General features: G+C 36.8%; 2 protein-coding genes across 2 annotated transcripts in view; one reads left to right on the top strand and one right to left on the bottom strand.

Moving 5' to 3' along the window:
* The first annotated feature begins 1,568 nt into the window (after positions 1 to 1,568).
* On the top strand, positions 1,569 to 2,462 carry LOC121734424. The gene has a single exon (XM_042125035.1). It carries the CDS (start codon positions 1,569 to 1,571, stop codon positions 2,460 to 2,462), a length of 894 nt encoding a protein of 297 aa, XP_041980969.1.
* Positions 2,463 to 3,457: 995 nt separating this feature from the next.
* Positions 3,458 to 21,144, bottom strand: part of LOC121734423 (protein TANC1-like) — a 37,826-nt gene continuing 20,139 nt past the window's right edge. Inside the window, exon 6 of the mRNA XM_042125034.1 lies at positions 3,458 to 3,508. Within this exon, the coding sequence (XP_041980968.1) occupies positions 3,458 to 3,508 (51 nt within the window). The remainder of the gene's footprint in view (positions 3,509 to 21,144) is intronic.

Here is a 21,144-nt window from a genome sequence, read left to right as displayed (position 1 = left end):
AGAGCTCGACAAGGCTTTAAATCCACGTGGCTAAAAAAGGAACTAACGCTGTCATCATACAAAAGCGCCATTTTTGTCACTTCTCCTTTACCAGCGGCGCCCCCGCCCACGTTCATTTAAAGCCTTGTCGGACCAGCAACGTCTTCTGTCAAATTCTCCGGTCAAAGTTAAGGTTAAAGTTAAAGCTAAATTTAGCCTTAACTATAACCATAACTTTAACCTTAACATTAACTTTAACCACGCCTCCAACCCACCCTTAGTAATCTGTGCCTAAACCTTACATATTCTCGCTGTGTAGACCAGGGCAGAAGCCTTTGAAAATAATAAAAAGTAAAAAAAAAGGTAGTAGGATGAAACCCATTAGAAAAGGAAGAGAATATTATAAAAATGAAAGGAAAAATAATTTACGGGCGATCTGAGGTCGGGAACGGGATGGGGGTGAGTTTTAAAGGTGAAAAACGGTTTATCTCGATTTCCGGCAAAACTAAGTCCTTTGGAAAAAAATCAAAATATGGCAAAGTTGTAACTTGTAGGTAATAAAAAGATCTAAAACTTTTATATCTACACTTTTATCACATGTCCTATAAATTTTTTAAAAAAAAAAAACAAATTATTGTTTTCTTACAATCTTTTCCAAAAATTTTTTTTGGAAAGAAAACTTACCTTTTTATGTCCCAAATACGCTGTTATTTCATTTGATTAAAAATATTTACTTTTTCACCTTATTTTGAATTAATATCGAAAAAGTACCCTAATTTTCAATTGAAATTGATTCGCTTTTAAAAAAAAATTGATATGCTTTGGCTACCAGTCGATCAATTACTCATCGATGTAAGTTGTAACGTAATCCGTGACGGAATTATCGGAGAACGGATAATAGACAAGCTTACGGATTGTGGCATAATACATTATATGCCTATACATACTTAACACACACATAAGTATATTTATTTAATAAAATTAATTTAAATATATACATTATACACACAATAATTAAAAATAAAATATTTACAAAAGTTCTAAATTTCATTCATTCGTTAAAATAAGATTAAAATAATAAAAACACTAAATCTAAACATTAACATTAACTATTACTTAAATTATTAATATTTTACAAACTTCGTTTGCATAGTAAACACGTTACGTCACAGGACCGCCGCGCCGCGCTGCACTCACCCTTAAGTACCTAGCGAGTTCTTATCGCTAGATGTGCGAGCGCAGCACGCCGCGTTCGGTCACCTTGCCATTGCAGTCGGAAATTCACCTTCGTACGTTGAACCCGTGTCGCTTGCGACCTCGCCGCGACAATTATTTCTTACGCGATCTTAATATATTTGGTCCGCGTTAGTTATTAATTAATAGACTATAATCCTTATATCTTTCTCCTTCATAAAATATGGTGTGTGGTTTAGTGTGAACTGTATTCGCTAATTAACTGTTTAATAAACGAAAGTTTTAGTGAATTGTGTTAAATTATTGACTCTGCCTAACACTCGTCTACGCTGTCACCGCCCCCCCATAACTGGTGACCCCGGGAACACTTTTAAGGATTATAAACTATTACAAACATGAGTGAAAGTGATGGTGACAAAAATGTGACGCGCCGGGCGCAACGTGCTCCGGAGGCGCGCGATCACACGATACGTGACGGATCCGACACGACATCGTCGTCGAACTTTAAAATTAAAGTTCCACCATTTTCTCCCGATGACCCGGAGCTGTGGTTCGCGATGATCGAAGGTCAGTTCGACGTACAAAAAATAACGGACGACCACATAAAATTCACGAATGTTGTCACAAATTTAGACATTCAGTACGCTAAGTCGGTTAAAGATGTAATCGTAGCACCTCCTTCAACGGACCGCTACGAAAAAATAAAACAAGAATTGATTAAAAGACTTTCTGCGTCCCACGAAAAGAAAGTAAAACAGCTGTTGATTCACGAGGAGCTTGGCGACCGGAAACCGTCCCAATTCTTACGCCATCTACAGGACCTTGGTGGACATTCCGTGTCAGATAATTTATTGAAGTCTATATGGACTAATCGGCTTCCTCACAATATCCAGACCGTTCTCGTATCTCGGGACTCCGATAATTTAGAGCAATTGGCAGATCTGGCAGACCGTATCCAGGAGTTGGCGTCACCGTATACTGTTGCTGCTATGTCGACCGGTACTTCGCAGTCTAGTAGCAGTAACGAGATTGCAGAGCTGAAGAAGATGGTCAAGGAGCTCACACTCAAACTTGAGTCCCATACCAGAGCCTCATGCTGTACTACCTCGCGCTCCAGACCGCGCGAGCGTAACCGTTCCAGTTCACGACAACGACAGCGTTCTTCTTCTAACTACAATAAGCATCCGTTATGCTGGTACCATGCCAAATTTGGGAAGAAGGCTCACAGATGCATTAAGCCGTGTGACTTTGTTGCTGATAAGGTGGGAAACGCCTTCGGCAGTCAGTGATGGCGACTACCGACTGTCCGACCGCTTCGAGTCGCCTCTTCGTGATCGACCGCTGTTCGAAGGTACAATTTTTGATAGACACTGGCAGTGACTTGTGCGTGTACCCTCATTCTTTACTTCGTGAACGCCGTGCTAAAACTGGTTTCCAACTCAGTGCTGCCAATGGATCCGCAATAGACACTTTTGGTACTGTTAAGCTTAGTTTAAATTTAGGTTTAAGGCGAAATTTTGTATGGAATTTTGTAGTGGCTAATGTTACCAAGCCAATAATTGGTGTTGATTTTTTATGTCATTTTAATTTAATTGTAGATTGTCGTCATCAACGCCTTATAGATAATACAACTACTCTTTCCGCTGTTGCTTCTATTGCAAATGTTAATATTTTTTCTGTTAAGGTCTCGACAGGCAGCACGCGATACCACGAAATATTAAGCAGGTATCCTGAAATTACACGCCCATCAGGCTCGGTAGTTTTCCCTAAACATAATACGGTTCATCACATTAGGACTACACCGGGCCCACCTATTTCATGTACTCCTAGGCGTCTGGCCCCGGATAAACTTAAAATTGCCAAGAGTGAGTTCGAGCTTATGCTTAGTGAAGGTACAGCGCGTCCTTCGGAAAGCCCTTGGGCTTCCCCGCTGCACCTTGCACCTAAGAAGGATAACGGCTGGCGTCCCTGCGGTGATTATCGCATGCTTAACGCGCGGACGATACCAGACCGTTACCCTATTAGGCATATACACGACTTCACACATAGTATTTCTGGTTGTAAAGTGTTCTCCAAAATCGATTTGATGAAAGCCTACAATCAGATTCCTGTTTTTGAGCCTGATATTCAGAAAACAGCTATAACGACACCATTTGGACTATATGAATTCCCCTTTATGACCTTTGGTCTTAGGAATGCGGGACAAACTTTTCAGAGGTTCGTTGATGAAGTCACTAGAGGCCTAGATTTCTGTTATTGTTACGTGGACGATTTCCTTATATTTTCAGAAAACGAAGAGCAGCACGAGGCACACCTTCACCAAATATTTAGCCGTCTGAAAGAGTATGGTGTTGTCATTAATACTTCTAAATGCGTTTTTGGAGCTTCTGAAGTCTCATTTTTAGGTTACACCATTTCTGCTTTAGGTACTAAGCCATTGGAGTCCAAGGTGCAAGCCATAAAGGATTTCCCAGTACCTAAAACAGCGAGACAGCTCAGAAGATTTTTGGGAATGCTGAATTTCTACAGACGTTTCCTTCCAAATTCAGCTAACTTTCAGGCACCTTTAAATGCCTTACTTACTGGCTGTGTCAAGTCTTCTCAGGCAGTTGACATTTCTGGTGAGTCTCTTATTGCTTTTAATAAATGCAAAGATAGTCTAGTCAATGCTGCATTACTTGCTCACCCGGATTGTCAGGCCGAGCTCGCCCTAGTAACGGACGCGTCCGACCAGGCAATGGGTGCAGTATTGCAGCAATTTAAAAATAATGTTTGGCAGCCTCTTGCTTTCTTTTCGCGGAAGCTAAGCCCCGCTCAACAAAAATACTCGCCATATGATCGCGAGCTTTTGGCGATATACGAAAGTATAAAATATTTTCGTCACATGCTTGAGGCAAGGCATTTTGTCGTATACACCGACCATAAACCTCTGAGCTTCGCTTTTTCGGAAAGAAAAGTTAATTGTTCACCCAGACAATTTCGTCATTTAGATTTCATCTCGCAATTTACGACTGACATTCGATATATAAAAGGAAAAGACAATATAGTTGCCGATCCCCTTTCGCGTATCGAAGAAATTCATGCACCTATTGATTTTGACTCGTTAGCTGCATCGCAAGCTTCTGATGAAGAGCTTGCTAAATTTTTGAGAGTTGAATCTTCGTTACGCATTAAAAAGATTAAGATCCCTGATTGTGAAACAGAACTTTACTGTGACGTCAGTATTTCTGTTCCCAGGCCTTTTGTCACTAAACCTTTTAGAAGGCAAGTTTTCGACAGTTTCCACAGTTTTAGTCACCCTGGCGCAAATGCCACAGCCAAACTTGTAGCAGACCGTTTCGTTTGGCCGGGTGTCAGAAAAGACTGTCGTGAATGGACTCGTCATTGCTTGTCCTGTCAACGAGCTAAGGTGTATCGCCACGTGTCTTCTCCATTGGGCATGTTCGATATACCTCGCACACGTTTTTCATTTATTCACGTGGACATTATTGGCCCTCTTCCTGTTTCACAGGGTTACCGTTATTGTTTAACGGCGGTGGATAGGTTCACACGATGGCCAGAGGTCACACCTATGTGCGACATCACAGCAGAAACAGTAGGAAAGGCGTTAATATCATGGATATCCAGGTTTGGATGTCCAATGGATATTGTAACTGATCGCGGCCGACAGTTTGAATCTTCGCTTTTCCAATATCTTGGAAAAGCGATTGGATTCAAGCATCGGAGAACAACCGCGTATCATCCTGCTTCTAATGGCCTCGTGGAACGTTTCCACCGCCAGTTAAAGGCGGCAATAATGTGCCACGCTGATGCAAATTGGGTCGACACTTTACCCCTTGTGCTGTTAGGTATAAGAAGTGCATTTAAAGACGATCTCAAAACGTCTTCTGCTGAGTTGGTCTATGGTGAGCCGTTGAGATTACCTGGGGAGTTTTTCCAAACCTCGCTACATCAGAGTACAGATATATCCGATTTTACATCTCGACTTCACCAATTCGTCTCCAAATTGAGACCTTCACCAGCATCACGCCATTCAAAGAATAAAATCTTTGTATATCGGGACCTCAGCACTGCCAGTCATGTTTTTATTAGAGATGACACAGTGCGTGGTTCATTACAGCCTCCTTATTTAGGCCCATTTTTAGTACTACAACGAGGTAGTAAAACATTTAAGATACTCGTCAAAGGGAAGAGCGTCACAGTGAGTATTGACCGCCTGAAACCGGCCTATACACTGGTTGACCCTCCGACCTCTTCTACTTCCGAGCATCCTCGCTCTGCAAGTCCTGGTGACGATTCCTCACCGGATCCTGAAATTTTAATCCCGGATCAACTAAAACGTACAAGATCTGGTCGAGTAGTTCGCTTCCCTGATTTTTATCGTCCGCAGTGACGGCCTCTGGGGGGGAGTGATGTGGCATAATACATTATATGCCTATACATACTTAACACACACATAAGTATATTTATTTAATAAAATTAATTTAAATATATACATTATACACACAATAATTAAAAATAAAATATTTACAAAAGTTCTAAATTTCATTCATTCGTTAAAATAAGATTAAAATAATAAAAACACTAAATCTAAACATTAACATTAACTATTACTTAAATTATTAGTATTTTATAAACTTCGTTTGCATAGTAAACACGTTACGTCACAGGACCGCCGCGCCGCGCTGCACTCACCCTTAAGTACCTAGCGAGTTCTTATCGCTAGATGTGCGAGCGCAGCACGCCGCGTTCGGTCACCTTGCCATTGCAGTCGGAAATTCACCTTCGTACGTTGAACCCGTGTCGCTTGCGACCTCGCCGCGACAATTATTTCTTACGCGATCTTAATATATTTGGTCCGCGTTAGTTATTAATTAATAGACTATAATCCTTATATCTTTCTCCTTCATAAAATATGGTGTGTGGTTTAGTGTGAACTGTATTCGCTAATTAACTGTTTAATAAACGAAAGTTTTAGTGAATTGTGTTAAATTATTGACTCTGCCTAACACTCGTCTACGCTGTCACCCATAGGATTATTGAGAACGGATTAATCCGATCGAGATTTTGGCAGCAATAGCCGAACGAGTATATGGCGTAAATATAATATGAGGAAGTTCTCAATGAAATCCATGTATTTAGGTCCCCTACGGAGATTCCGTAATTTACCATATTTAAAGCCTTAGACTGGGTTGCACCAGAGGCGTGGGTAAAGTTAAAGTTAACTATGGCGTCCAAACACCCCTCTCAATATTCTCATACGACATCTGTCAATTTTTCCGGTTATAGTTAAGGTTAAAGTTAAAGTTAGTTGGTGCAACCCAGTCTTATAAGCTCACAATTTGAAAGCCATAAAGTTATAATAAAAATACAGCAATAATCTTCAGTATATGACGAACATTCCTTTCGCCGTTTAAAATTTTCTATTTTTGATTATTACTTATACTCATGCTTCCAAAGTAATACCAATTTATTAAAATTGAAGCATACTTTCAGCATCTCCCTAGTATTTACAAATTACGTTTATTTGAAACACACGCCAATAGATCGACAATTTCATATAACATATTCCACGTTTTAATTTTTTTAAGATAAATTTTGAACAAGATAAGTAAAAAATAGGATTTTTGTGCGATCTCGGCAACGCGTCAAATGTATGGTCAAGGTCGTTTGCTTGGGGGATGGTCTTAAATATACCCTTTTCCCTTTTCCCTTCCCTACCCTCCCCTATTCCTTCCCTACCCTCCCCTATTCCATTCCCTACCCTCCCCTATTACCCTATTCCCTCTTAAAAGGCCGGCAACGCACCTCTTCTGATGCTGCGAGTGTCCATGGGCGACGGAAGTTGCTTTCCATCAGGAGACCCGTTTGCTCGTTTGCCTATTTCATAAAAAAAAACGCCACCATTCTAATTCACATACGCTCATGTCAAAAATTAAATTAAAATTAAATAATAATTAATGCCTCCAAAGTCCAAGTACGACCGTAGGTCATAACTAGAGCTAGCCAAAGATATTATTATAAGTTAAAGGCCAAAAAACAATACCTCCTCTGGTCAAGCCGGGTAGTCAACAATAAGCGTTACATTATTAAACTGTTTGTAAACAATGTGCCTTTCGCTGTAACTCGCCTTTTCAGAAAATACACAAAACACAGCTAAAGTAAACTTTAGGTTCTGACAACCTGTGGTTTTGAATAGTTAAGTAAGATGTTGAACCGAAGAATTTACGACTGGATTTGAAACATAAACAGTTGTTTATTACTCTGGTATGCTTGGTTTATTATGTGATCAAGCGGTATTTACTGCGTTCAGAAAACAAAGAGTAGCTAAAAACTATAAAGTTCGTAGGGAAATGAGAGAATGTAGAGAGTATGAAGACGTACGTTAGTATCACAATATAATATCTATTAAGTATGTGTAAAGTCTACGGTCTATTTTAACCGACTTCCAAAAAACGAGGAGATTATAATATGTTAGGCTGTGGATATTTTTTTTTGTGTGTTCAACGATTACTCCGCCGTTTGTGAACCGATTTTCGAAAATTTTGTTTTGTTGTATTAGGTTTCATCCATTCTGACTTTGAAGTTTGTATCCATGTTTCCATAACAAATATTAATGCGAAAGTGTGTCTGTCTGTCTGTTACCTTGTCACGCTCACCGCTGAAGCGAATTTGCTGAAATTTGGTATGGTCCTCTAAGTCCCAACTCCCAGGAAAGAACATACGATACTTTGCATCCCGGAAAAATGTGCGGTTCCCCCGTGTGTAGGCAAATATCAAATCCCGGTATGTCCACCATAAGCGAAACTTTGCAAATGAGAGAAATTATGTTTTTTTAACTTTATTCTCGGCATTTTTCTTTTTAACTTTTAACACAGACATCTTCTTTACTCTTTCAGGATTCACCACAATAGTTTGTATATACTGCGTTGTTCCATTTTTCTCAAAACATTCAATAAAATCGACAAGAGTTCAGTTTCGAGTATGGGTGTGACTTGCCGGGTTTTGATATTCACCTACACACGTGATAAACGAAATTTGGCGCAACGGAGTTGCTAGCGTCATCCTTACTCTACCATAACTGTGTCTACTGACTGTATTTTTAACACGCTGCTAACTGAGAATCCAGTTATAACGGCGAGGTTACTAGGATAACATGAGCAAGCAGAAGTCATTTTCCAAATGTTTTGTCATGCTTACAATGCAATTTATGCGATGACGTATTATAGGTAAGTATTGTTTTTAGGGTTCCGTACCCAAAGGGTAAAACGGGACCCTATTTCTAAGACTTCGCTGTCCGTCTGTCTGCCTGTCTGTACGTCTATCTGTCCGTTTGTCTGTCTGTCCGTCTGTCCCTCTGTCTGTCTCCAGGCTGTAACTCAAGAACGGTATTAGCTAGAGAGATGTAATTTTAACAGATTATGTATTTCTGTTGCCGCTGTAACAACAAATACTAAAAACAAAATAAATGAAATATTTAAAGGGGGGCTCCCAATGCTCAATTATGTTGATACTTACATCACAGAATATACAGGGTGTCCAGAACAGTGACGTCCAAAAAAAAAATTTAGATAGCTTGTGTCCAGGGGTATCCGAATTACCCCCATGTATGTTCCGCGATTTTTTGTCGTTTTCGAGTTACGAATTTTTTAATGATTTTCAGAAAAAATGCGGCCGGGTCAGTTTAATATTATTTTTTTTTAAAGTTTAGTGAGTTTTTGTAATTATTTTTTTTGTATTTTCAAGCTCATGAATTGTACTTTTATGTATAAAAAAATTAGCTTCCTAACATAAAGGCAAGTAATAAAAAAATGGTCGAATGTGATAAATTTTCATTCCACCTGGTCAGTCTTGATTTTTCAACTTTAAAATTAAAAATCTAAAAAGGTGGTCCCATAAATTCTTAGTAATTTAGAAAACTTCGTGGTATTCTAAGCTTCCATAATAATAATAAAAAAGTGGTACTTAATAGGAAATTATTCGCTTAAATCTGCCCTCAAAGGTACTGAGGTGGAAATTTCCTCAATCAGTAAATTGATATAAAAAAATTTAATTGCTTATTTTGTCATTCCTAAGGCTACTTAAAGTAAGATATGTATCATCAAACAAACAAAAAAAAGTTTTACTAATACCAATGATTTATTTCAACCAGTCGGGCAAACTTGGTTACCTTGAAAAATGTTATGTAAAAATTGTGATAAATTTAAATCTAAAAATCTTCTGAAATTATTAATTACTAGTTAAGATTTTGAGGATTATCTTAAAAATAAAAAACAAAATAAGGTACATAAAACATTTAATTGTTTTTTTAAATCATTCAGTTGAGTAAATGTTCAAAATTGCGACCTCCTACAGAAATGCACAATCGACACCTACGTAAAAAGTTTCGTTTTAAATTCCTGAAGCCAACTCTGTTCCTCTTCACTACATCTCCAGCTGCTTGGATTTTCTCTCTTAGCGCTGCCTCATTTGCTGAGTCTCTGGCAAATGTTATATCTTTGTAATAACCCCAAATAAAAAAATCGATAGGGTTGAGGTCGGGGGAGCGTGGAGGCCAGGTGATTGGTCCGCTTCTACCGATCCACCTATTAGGATATGCACGATTCAAATAATTACGGACTTGCGTGGCATAATGGCAGGGTGCGCCGTCATTTTGGAATATCATGTTTCTTCTCAAATCCAGATTAACACCTTCCAATAAGATTGGCAGATCATTTTCCAGGAAAGATTTGTATGTCTCACCGTTTAGTCTTGACGGCAGTTCGAACGGTCCAATCAGTTGTCCGTCAAGTATTCCCGACCACATGTTTACACTAAAACGGTGCTGGAAGGTCGATTGTCTGGCGGTGTGAGGATTTTCAATGGCCCAAGTGTGCGTATTGTGAATATTAAATATTCCGGTTCTCTCGAATCGCGACTCATCACTCCACAAAATTTTATCAAAAAATCCCGGGTCCTCTTCCTCTTTCCTTAACATGGTCCGGCAAAACTCAACTCTTCGTTGGTAATCAGTAGGCATTAATGATTGCACTCGCTGCACGTGATATGCATGGTATCCTTCTTCACGAAGTATATTTTGTATGGACGATCGCGGTATGTTCAGATTACGTGCCATCGCTCTCACACTCGTCGATGGATTCCGATTTATTTCTTCTAGCACTATCTCTCTGCGGTCCGGATCGACCCTGGGGACCCCTCCTTCACGGCTTGCGTCTCGACCAGGAATGCGGCCAGCCATTAGCGTGTTGTGTGTGTTAATAAAAACACGATGATCAGGATAGGTAGATACCTAACGCCGAGGAGGACGGCAACCAGATGGTTGCCGTCCTCCTCGGCGTTGAAGTTGCTCCCGATACAGTCTTGCTGCTTCATGGCCGTTGCCTTGCGCAACGCCATAAAAATAATGCATTTCTGCATATTCACTTAATGTGTAGCTCATCGCGAACACCACTTCCAAATCAACAAAGTCCAAATCGAGATGCAAAACAGAGTCCAAATTCAAGTGCAGTTGTCCAGTCAGAAAGGTAGGCAGCGAGGTCCGTGGGCAAAGCGTGTATTGTGAGTCGATAGTAACAAATGGGAACGAAAACGAGCAGTAGCAAACACAAGTTGAGAGCGACTGAGGTGTATGATTGCTCATTGCGAGGAATGCGTGGACGTCGTCGGCGAGGGGGCCGACCGGTTTTTGTGTGTGTGAGAGAGAAAGAGCAGTTTTTATCTCTCTTGCACTTGTTACCTGTGTAATGTAGTGATAATAAAAAAGGGTGCAACTCAACCAAGGTTCGTAAATTTCGGGAAAATTTCGCTCAAATTTTTACATTTAAATACATACTTAAATAAAATTGAAAATAACCATTTCTTGCAGGATTAGTTATGATTTGATGCATATGTTTTACTTTATTTAGCCTTAGGAATGACAAAATAAGCAATTACATTTTTTTATATCAATTTACTGATTGAGGAAATTTCCACCTCAGTACCTTTAAGGGCAGATTTAAGCGAATAATTTCCTATTAAGTACCACTTTTTTATTATTATTATGGAAGCTTAGAATACCACGAAGTTTTCTAAATTACTAAGAATTTATGGGACCACCTTTTTAGATTTTTAATTTTAAAGTTGAAAAATCAAGACTGACCAGGTGGAATGAAAATTTATCACATTCGACCATTTTTTTATTACTTGCCTTTATGTTAGGAAGCTAATTTTTTTATACATAAAAGTACAATTCATGAGCTTGAAAATACAAAAAAAATAATTACAAAAACTCACTAAACTTTAAAAAAAAATAATATTAAACTGACCCGGCCGCATTTTTTCTGAAAATCATTAAAAAATTCGTAACTCGAAAACGACAAAAAATCGCGGAACATACATGGGGGTAATTCGGATACCCCTGGACACAAGCTATCTAAATTTTTTTTTTGGACGTCACTGTTCTGGACACCCTGTATATTAGTAGTACCAACTTACATATACAAAATACTCAAATGTGTTTATACTTTAATAATTAATAATAAAATTTAAATAAAATAAATAATAAAGGGAAACTCCCATACAAAAAACACAATTTTATCCTATTTTTGTTGTATAATGGTACGGAATTTTTTGAATTTGAATAATAAAGAATTTGAATTTGGAACCCTTCGTGCGCGAGTCCAACTCGCACTTGGCCGATTATTTATACATCCATCGTCTGTTATTTCCATGGAGTACATTTATTTTAGGGTCAGCCACATCGAAACGAGATAGCGGTTCAGCGGTTTGGGCGTGAAGAGATAACAGACAGACAGACACACTTTCGAATGTATAATACAATATATTAATATGGGAGTATTTTGCACAGTCATGCTTTTTTCTATCGCCAAATCGCATCTCCTCTCGTTTCGTTGTGACCTGACCCTTAGCATGAAGTAGCTGACAGCTAGCTGTACCTCCAGGGAAGTGTAATTTAACCTAACAACTGCAGTTTAGATTTACTGGAGCGGCAGAATCCGACAGAATTCACAGAAATTACATCGCATGGACATGGAGTTTGTGCTTGGTCTACTGTTAAATTGTAAAATTTTAGTATAAGAAAGCAGTGAATATTCAGTACACCATCAACAAAAAGCTTTACTGAAGTAGAATGTTAATCCAATTTTAACGTTGACTTTAACCGTTTTTGTTGATAATAGATAATCCAAACCAAAAATTTTTTGAATTTTGAATTTCGATAAACGGTTGTGATAATGAAAATGATCGAGAACAAAGAATATATACTGGAAAATGTATGTCTTTCACGTTCCTGTATTCTTGTTTCTAGGAATGTATTATAATGTTCTTGAGGTGCCTTTTATGTGTTTTTCAGATAGATTCCAGTGTTTTTATGGATTGTTTTCTGGGATGATGTACGTTTATTAATTTGTACTCACAACTTTGCTCCAAACGTAGGTTTCTTGTTGAAAACACTTGTAGTCACTTTTGAGGTTAAGTAGTAACTTTTGCAGTAAATTTACTAGTAATTTTTACTTAATTTAATTTAAAACTTAAAATTATCCTGGAGCCAATGTTTATTACAGTTTTGACAGCTGTCAACTTTTTGCATCATTTGCATTTGCATTGCCAAACTCTTCTTTAAATTGAAGTTTAATCATCATTATCTTAGATACTAATATTATAAAGCGGAAGAGTTTGTTAGTTTGTTTGTTTGTTTGAATGCGCTAATCTCAGGAACTACTGGTCCGATTTGAAAAATTATTTCAGTGTTAGATAGTCCATTTATCAAGAAAGGCTATAGGCTATATTTCATTACGCTAAGACTAATAGAAGCGAAGAAATAGAGAAAAGTGTGGAAAAAACGGGGTAAAATTGTTTGAAAGGGCTTATTTGAATGCGCTAATCTCAGGAACTACTGGTCCGATTTGAAAAATTATTTTAGTGTTAGATAGCCCGTTTGTCGAGAAAGGCTATATTCTTTATTTTATCACGCTAAGACTAATAGGAGCTAAGAAATAGAGGAAAATGTGGATAAAACGGGGCAAATTATTTGAAAGGGCTTATCTCACGAACTACTAGAGCATTTTTTTTTTGTTATTTGGGTAAGATAAGAAGTAAACCACGTGAAGGATCATAGTCATTTTTGTGTACTAATTTGTCTGTGAAATATCTAATTTACGCGGGCGAAGCCGCGCGGAACGTCTAGTAATATGTAAAATAACCTCCTTTAAATTCGCGATAAAATTTCATGAGTAAATTCGCGGTAAAATAGATTAGGTCTTTATGTTGTTAATTATACCCATGTAATGTAACAAAATAATAAATACATATTGTATACTAGCGCCATCAACTATTTGGTATCTGATCTATGATTATCTGTGACCGAGTTAATATGTTACTTATTAATATTATCTATGAACTATGTCTAATGTCTGTTATCTGTGGAATAAAAAGTTATGGTTAGTCGATTACCAAAAGTTACACACTGCGTTTCAATAGGTTATGTCCCAGTTTAATCGCGAGAATTTAGTAATTAGTTCACAGTGAATATCGATCAAAATGTCCACAAATTATTTGGTTAATGTTCCCAAATTAAAAGGAAGGGAAAACTACGACGACTGGTGTTTCGCGGCGGAAAATATTCTCGTACTGGAAGGTATGGCGAATAACATCAAGCAGCCATTATCGCCTGAAGCTACAGAGACTCAGATTGCAGAGGATTTGAAGGCGAAAGCAAAGCTTATTCTGACTATAGATGCTTCTCTTTATGTGCATATCAAACAAGCCACAACGACATACAGCTTATGGAAGATTCTGAAAAATATGTTTGACGATTCTGGATATGCTCGAAAAATAAGCTTATTGAGAAATCTTATTAGCATACGCCTCGAAAACTGCGAGTCAATGACAAGCTATGTCAGCCAGATAATCGAGACTGCGCAAAAATTAAATGGTACCGGCTTCGAGATTAATGACCAGTGGATTGGGTCGCTCATGTTAGCTGGACTACCGGAGAAATTTAGTCCCATGATTATGGCTATTGAGCACTCGGGCATAAACATCAGTGCAGACGCTATAAAAACCAAACTATTGGACATGAGTGCAGATTTTGAGGTTAAGTCGGAAGGTGCATTTGTGGCAAAAAAATTTCATAGACGCAATGTTGGCAGTACTGCTAGAACGCAAGTTCAACAACATAGCACTTCCGGAACAAATGGAATGTTCGGGAGCTGTCATCTGTCACCTGTCAATGTCAAAACAAACGGCGGACAAAACATGACGTCAAGAACGAAAATTATACGCTGTTATAAATGTAAACAAATTGGACACTTCAAAAATCAGTGTCAGGTTGCAGAAAAAGCAAAATCAAATGCATTCAGTGCAGTGTTTCTTACTAAAGGATTCAGTCAAGCTGACTGGCATTTGGATTCCGGCGCAAGCACACACATAGTTTCGAATGTGAACTTATTATCGAATATTTGTAATCGACCCAAAACTAAGGAGATCATTGTTGCGAATCAAGCTATCATGCCCGTATCTTGTTCTGGAGACCTGCAACTCACAACTTGTGTTGGAGACAACGAATTTAATATTGATGTGAATGATGTATTGTGTGTACCCAACCTCACAACAAATCTACTTTCAGTGAGCAGAATAATTGCTAGTGGCAACAGAGTGATGTTTAATAAACATGGTTGTCTTATTTACAACTCACAGAACGAATGTATTGGTGAGGCGATTCTACAAAATGGGGTATACCGATTGATAGTAAGAGAGATGCAACGCCCCTTAGTAGCAGCTGTAAAAACTTCAAGTTATATTTGGCATCGGCGACTAGGCCATATAAATACAAGTGATTTAAATAAACTTAAGAATGGAGCGGCAGAGGGAGTTAGTTTTGATGATAAAAGTGAAAATAGTAAAAGTAGCTGTATAGTGTGCTGCGAAGGCAAGCTGACTCGACTACCATTTCCTAGAAGCACTAGTCAAAGTAAGAATACACTAGAGCTGGTTCACACTGACTTATGTGGGCCAATGGAGAGTATGTCACTCGGAAAAGCAAAATACTACTTGCTGTTTGTCGATGATTTCAGCCGATGGTGCACTGTCTATTTTTTAAAATGTAAGAGTGAAACATTCACATACTTTAAGGAATACAAAAAGCTAGTTGAGAATCAGCAGTCAAAGAAAATAAAGATATTAAGATCTGATAATGGAGGAGAATTTTGTTCGACAGAAATGGCTAATTTTCTAAAGCAGAGTGGTATAATTCATCAGAAATCTAACAGTTTTACCCCAGAACAGAATGGAATTAGCGAGAGATACAACCGGTCCATAGTTGAGAAGGCACGATGTTTGCTCTATGATGCTAAATTTGAGAAAAGTCTTTGGGCTGAGGCTGTGAACACAGCGATATATATTAAAAATCGATCACCAGCAGCAGGCTTAAATGACAATATAACTCCTTACGAAGTATGGACGGGCAGAAAGCCAGATTTGAATCATTTACGGATCTTCGGCAGCCCAGCAATGGTTCATATTCCCAAGGAGAAGCGAAGGAAATGGGACAAGAAAGCAAAGAAAATGTACCTAGTTGGATATTCGGAGAATGTCAAGGGATATCGCTTATATGATCCTGTATCGCGGGATGTTATTATAGCCAGAGATGTAGTCATTATGGAGAAAACAGCTGATGACAGTTTGTCAACATCTATTGTGATCGAAGAAAGCATGAAACCAGGAAGGTCAACAGAGAAATTTTCTGAGAGTGATTCAGATCAAGAGATGAAACATGATAAGACATATGTTCCTGACAATTCAGGAAGCGACTCAGAAGATACATTCATGGACACAATGACTTTGTCACCAGAAGCAGAGAATATTGTCTCACAGGAAAATTACATGAATCTACCAGAAAAACGTATTAGGCGCAAGCCGGACTTTTACCACCTAAGTGCAAACATGTGTGTAGAAATGTCAGATGATCAAATTTCTTTTAGTGATGCTATGAGTGGGTCTGAAAGAGATCAGTGGCAAAATGCAATGCAACAGGAACTAAAATCATTTCAAGATAGTGACTCATGGGAGTTAGTAGATAGACCAAGTGAAGGTACAGTTGTAAAAAATAAGTGGGTATTTAAAAAGAAATATAACACTGAAGGTGAAGTGCGTTATAGGGCCAGGCTTGTGGCAAAGGGTTTTACCCAGAAAAAAGGCATAGACTTTAATGAGACTTTTGCACCAGTTTTGAAATACTCTACCTTTAGGTTATTGTTAGCTTTAAGTGTAGAATTAGATCTAAAAATTAATCATCTTGATGTACCTACTGCATTCCTTAATGGTTTTCTTAATGAAACTGTTTACATGGAAATACCAGAGTATTCAAACATTGTTAACTGTAACAGTAAAGTTTTAAAACTAAAAAGGGCCATATACGGTCTTAAGCAGTCGGCGAGAGCTTGGTATACTCGTGTTGAAGATTGTTTGTTGAAATTAAAATTTAAGAGGTCAAATTATGAACCATGTCTCTTTATGAAGAGTGATAATAATGTAATGATTTACATAGCCTTGTTTGTAGATGATTTTTTTGTCTTATATAATTGTCAGAATGCATATAAAGAATTAATTTGTGAGTTGGTAGCAAAATTTAGAATTAAGGACTTAGGTCAGATCAAGCACTGTTTGGGTATGCATATAAATGTTCATAAAGATTGTATTACTATAGACCAAAAGCATTTTATTGAGAGTGTCTTAGATAAATTCAACATGACTGATTGTTCAAATTCTGACACACCTATGGAAGTTAATTTGAAATTACAAAAGGATGTAAAAAGTAAAGCAGTACAAAAATTTCCATATCAGCAACTAATAGGAAGCTTGATGTACTTATCTGTGCTCACTAGGCCAGATATTTCCTTTAGTATTAGTTTTTTAAGTCAATATAATAATTGTTTTAATGAAACTCATTGGAAACATTTAAAACGTTTATTGAAATATCTAAAGAAAACAAAGGATTATGGCTTAATTTATAGAAAGACTAATTGTAATCTTAGTGGATTTGTTGATGCTGACTGGGCGTCTTGTACTTTAGATAGACGGTCATATACAGGTTTCTGTTTCATAATGTCAGGATCAGTGATTTCATATGAAGCTAGAAAGCAAAAAACTGTAGCGCTTTCCAGTACGGAAGCAGAATACATGGCCTTGTCAGAATCTTGTAAAGAAGCTATGTATCTCAGGAATCTGTTAAGTGAATTAATTGAACTAGATGAGAATATACCTATATGTTTATATAGCGACAATCAAAGTTCTATCAAATTAGCATCTAATCCGCTGTTTAGTAATAAACGTACAAAACACATAGACACTAGACATCACTTTGTGAGAGAATGTGTATTAGAGAAAAGAGTTGTAATTAAATATGTGTCAACTTCAGAAATGCCAGCCGACATGTTTACTAAAAGTTTAAGTGCAAATAAACATTATAAGTTCCTTAGTATGATTGGCATGTCTGAAATTGCTAAGTAAAATAACTATATTTTTTTGTTTGTCATAGATTCATTCCGGAGTCTAGATTATTTTGTTAGGGCAGGATGTTAATTATACCCATGTAATGTAACAAAATAATAAATACATATTGTATACTAGCGCCATCAACTATTTGGTATCTGATCTATGATTATCTGTGACCGAGTTAATATGTTACTTATTAATATTATCTATGAACTATGTCTAATGTCTGTTATCTGTGGAATAAAAAGTTATGGTTAGTCGATTACCAAAAGTTACACACTGCGTTTCAATATATGTTGGCTGTTAACTAGAGCATAATATTAGGCATAAATATATTATTATTCAAACGACAAGAAGGGTTACAAAACTTTATGAATAAAATATTTTCGAATTTCAATAGACATAGACATAGGGACTCCTGACTACTCCTGAGGCGTATATGTAGGAAGTGGACGACAGGACTACGTAGTCCTACCCACTAAAACTCAGTGGTATAAAGGTATACTAAGGTTGGGTTGCAACTTGCACCAGAGGCGTAGTTAAAGTTAAAGTTATGGTCAAAGTTATGGTTATAGTTAAGGCTAATTTCACTTTAACCTTAACTTTGACCACAGAATTTGACAGAAGACGTTGCTGAGTCGACAAGGCTTTATAAGAAGGTGGGCGGGGGCGCTGCTGGTGAAGGAGAACTGTCAAAAATGGCGTTTTTGTATGACGACAGCGTTAGTTCCTTTTTACGCCACGTGCATTTAAAGCCTTGTCGAGCTCTATGGTTATGGTTAAATATGGCGTCTTGATGGCGTCCATTTTTAACTTTAACCAAAGATTTGACATTTTGCATTGTAGTTAAAGTTATAGTTAACCTGCAACCTAAGAGCACCGACATTGCCAGAATCACGGGAACATCAAGACAACCACGAAAAAGAAATTACTGTTTGTAAACTTGTTAAACATAACCAAAAAATTTACAATTTAAGTTTTATCCATGAACAATTTAACTAAAGGATAGCAATTTAACCATACCATAATTTCAAAACAAGCTACAAAAACAACATAAACATTAAACAGCAAACATAACTTTCGAGTTTAGAACGGTCTAGAATTTTAAATTGGCAAATTTTAACCGCATTCAATATTAACCTGTCGTGAACTAGGTCGCCCAGCAACAGTTAGTCCATAGTCCATACCATAGACATAATATATACCTAAAGACCAACAAAGAGTGCGAAAGAGAAGAAAATCCTTTATGGAATTATAACATGATGAAAAGAGAGAGGCAGTCTAATGAAAATTGTAACAACTTTTATTTGACAGGTCGTCAAAAGTCGTCAATCGTTTTTATGCCCTTTCGGTATTTGCAATTTATTATTTAAATCGTATGTTATTTTCAACAAATACTATTATATATAACAATAATAACTTGTGCTGTGAGTGATTGCAGTGTAAATCATAGGAATAATCCTGAAAAATATACATTTCACCCGTAATTAATCTTCATGTCCTAATTGCTACGATGTGTTTATTTTTGCTACATTCTGGTCTTTAGTTCTCTATTTCAAATAAAATATTGTGAATCCTCCCTTTTACTTTCATATTTTGCGTAACTAAAGGTACTATTGTTCCTATATTACACAAATTTTGAAGAAAAATTTTTCATCAAAATTTCTTACATATACGCTAGTGCTTGAATCAAATTTATCGATATGCTTATCGATATTTTACAATAACATAAATCTAAAATAAAAATCATTTACCTTTATATTTATCACCTTAAGCCCGGCCGCACATTATCCGAAATTTCTGATCAGAAAAATTCGGACGCCCGGCGCAACGCACTCTGTTCATACATTTTGTTGTAGACCCATCATACTAAAATAATTTCTGACGTGTCAAAATGTATGAGCGGGGCGGGGCGTCCGAATTTTAGTGATCACAAATTCGGATAATGTGCGGCCGGACTAAAAGGACATATTATTTTATTTTAACTAATAGTATATTATAATATAGCTAATATAATATAACTACTATAATATAGAGTGACTCTAAAACTAGAGGAAGGTTTATATTTATATATCATAATCATTTGTTTTACAGATTCCCTCAAGATCCTCTAATAAGAAGAAAATGGCTGAAATTAATTGGGCGTGTTGGTTGGAATCCCAAAAAAAAATTCAACAATATGTAGCAAACATTTCATTGAAAATTTTTAAAGAAAAATTAGAATAAATACTATTTTGTTTAAAGGAGCTATCCCAACTTTATTTGTGCCAGTAAGTTTGACATACTGTTGCACTTGTTACTGAAGCAATTATTAAAAATAAGCAATTAATGCTTTTTAGTTCATTTAAGATTATACTTATATGAACTAAAAAGTATCAAATAATCCTTATTCTGTACTCAATCTTCATTTCGTGAACGTTCTTGAACATTTTCTGGGACCATATGTTCCCATTTGAATATCAAGGAGTCACTTCGATTTCTCATTGTTTCCATCACCAGACCACCACTTTTGTGAACATGATACCTACTCGGAACAATACAATGTACAGCAAAAGAAAAAATTTGAAAATCGGTTCATAAACGGCGGAGTAATCGTTGAACATACATAAAAATATATCCACAGGCGAACGTCTAGACTCCTCCTGTTTGGAAGTCGGTTCAAAATAATTGTAATAAAATATTATGATATTTTATGATATGTATTTAATTTAAGAATAAAATATAATATACTATGTGTGTTGTATACTTTCAACGTTTACTTTCAATGTAAGGACTGATTTACCAGATAGATTTTACCTGAGTAATAAATAAGTAACTTTATAATGTGTTAAGTGTAAATTATTTACCCCTATAAGAACCTCATGTCATAACATATCCAACGATTGAAAAATCATTCCAAAAGAAAATGTGTATCTACTTTTCAATCGTCACCTTTTTTTGCCAATTAAAATTTATGATACCTAATTTGAAATACAAATCTATCAAAGTTGCATATTATTTATTTCTTATAGAAACTCAGGTAAAATAACTCGAACGGACTAAACTATCGATAGCAAAATACTATACTATCGATAGTAAAATATACATCACTAGCACACGCACACATTGACAGATCAAAAATGGTCACGCATTTTCGAGTTGTCAGGTGGTCTTTACGACAGTATATATCATAGACATAATATAATGCTAAAGACCAACAAAGAGTGCGAGAGAGAAGAAAATCCTTTATGGAATTATAACAAGATGAAAAGAGAGAGGCAGTCTAATGAAAATTGTAACAACTTTTATTTGACAGGTCGTCAAAAGTCGTCAATCGTTTTTATGCCCTTTCGGTATTTGCAATTTATTATTTAAATCGTATGTTATTTTCAACAAATACTATTATATATAACAATAATAACTTGTGCTGTGAGTGATTGCAGTGTAAATCATAGTAATAATCCTGACAAATATACATTTCACCCGTAATTAATCTTCATG

Source organism: Aricia agestis, chromosome 15 (genome assembly GCF_905147365.1).
Source record: "Aricia agestis chromosome 15, ilAriAges1.1, whole genome shotgun sequence".
Taxonomy (NCBI): domain Eukaryota; kingdom Metazoa; phylum Arthropoda; class Insecta; order Lepidoptera; family Lycaenidae; genus Aricia; species Aricia agestis.
This window is presented reverse-complemented; position numbering and strand designations above follow the sequence as displayed.

Coding starts and splice junctions, on each gene's coding strand:
- LOC121734424 (XM_042125035.1), top strand. CDS start 1,569: ATGAGTGAAAGTGATGGTGACAAAAATGTGACGCGCCGGGCGCAACGT.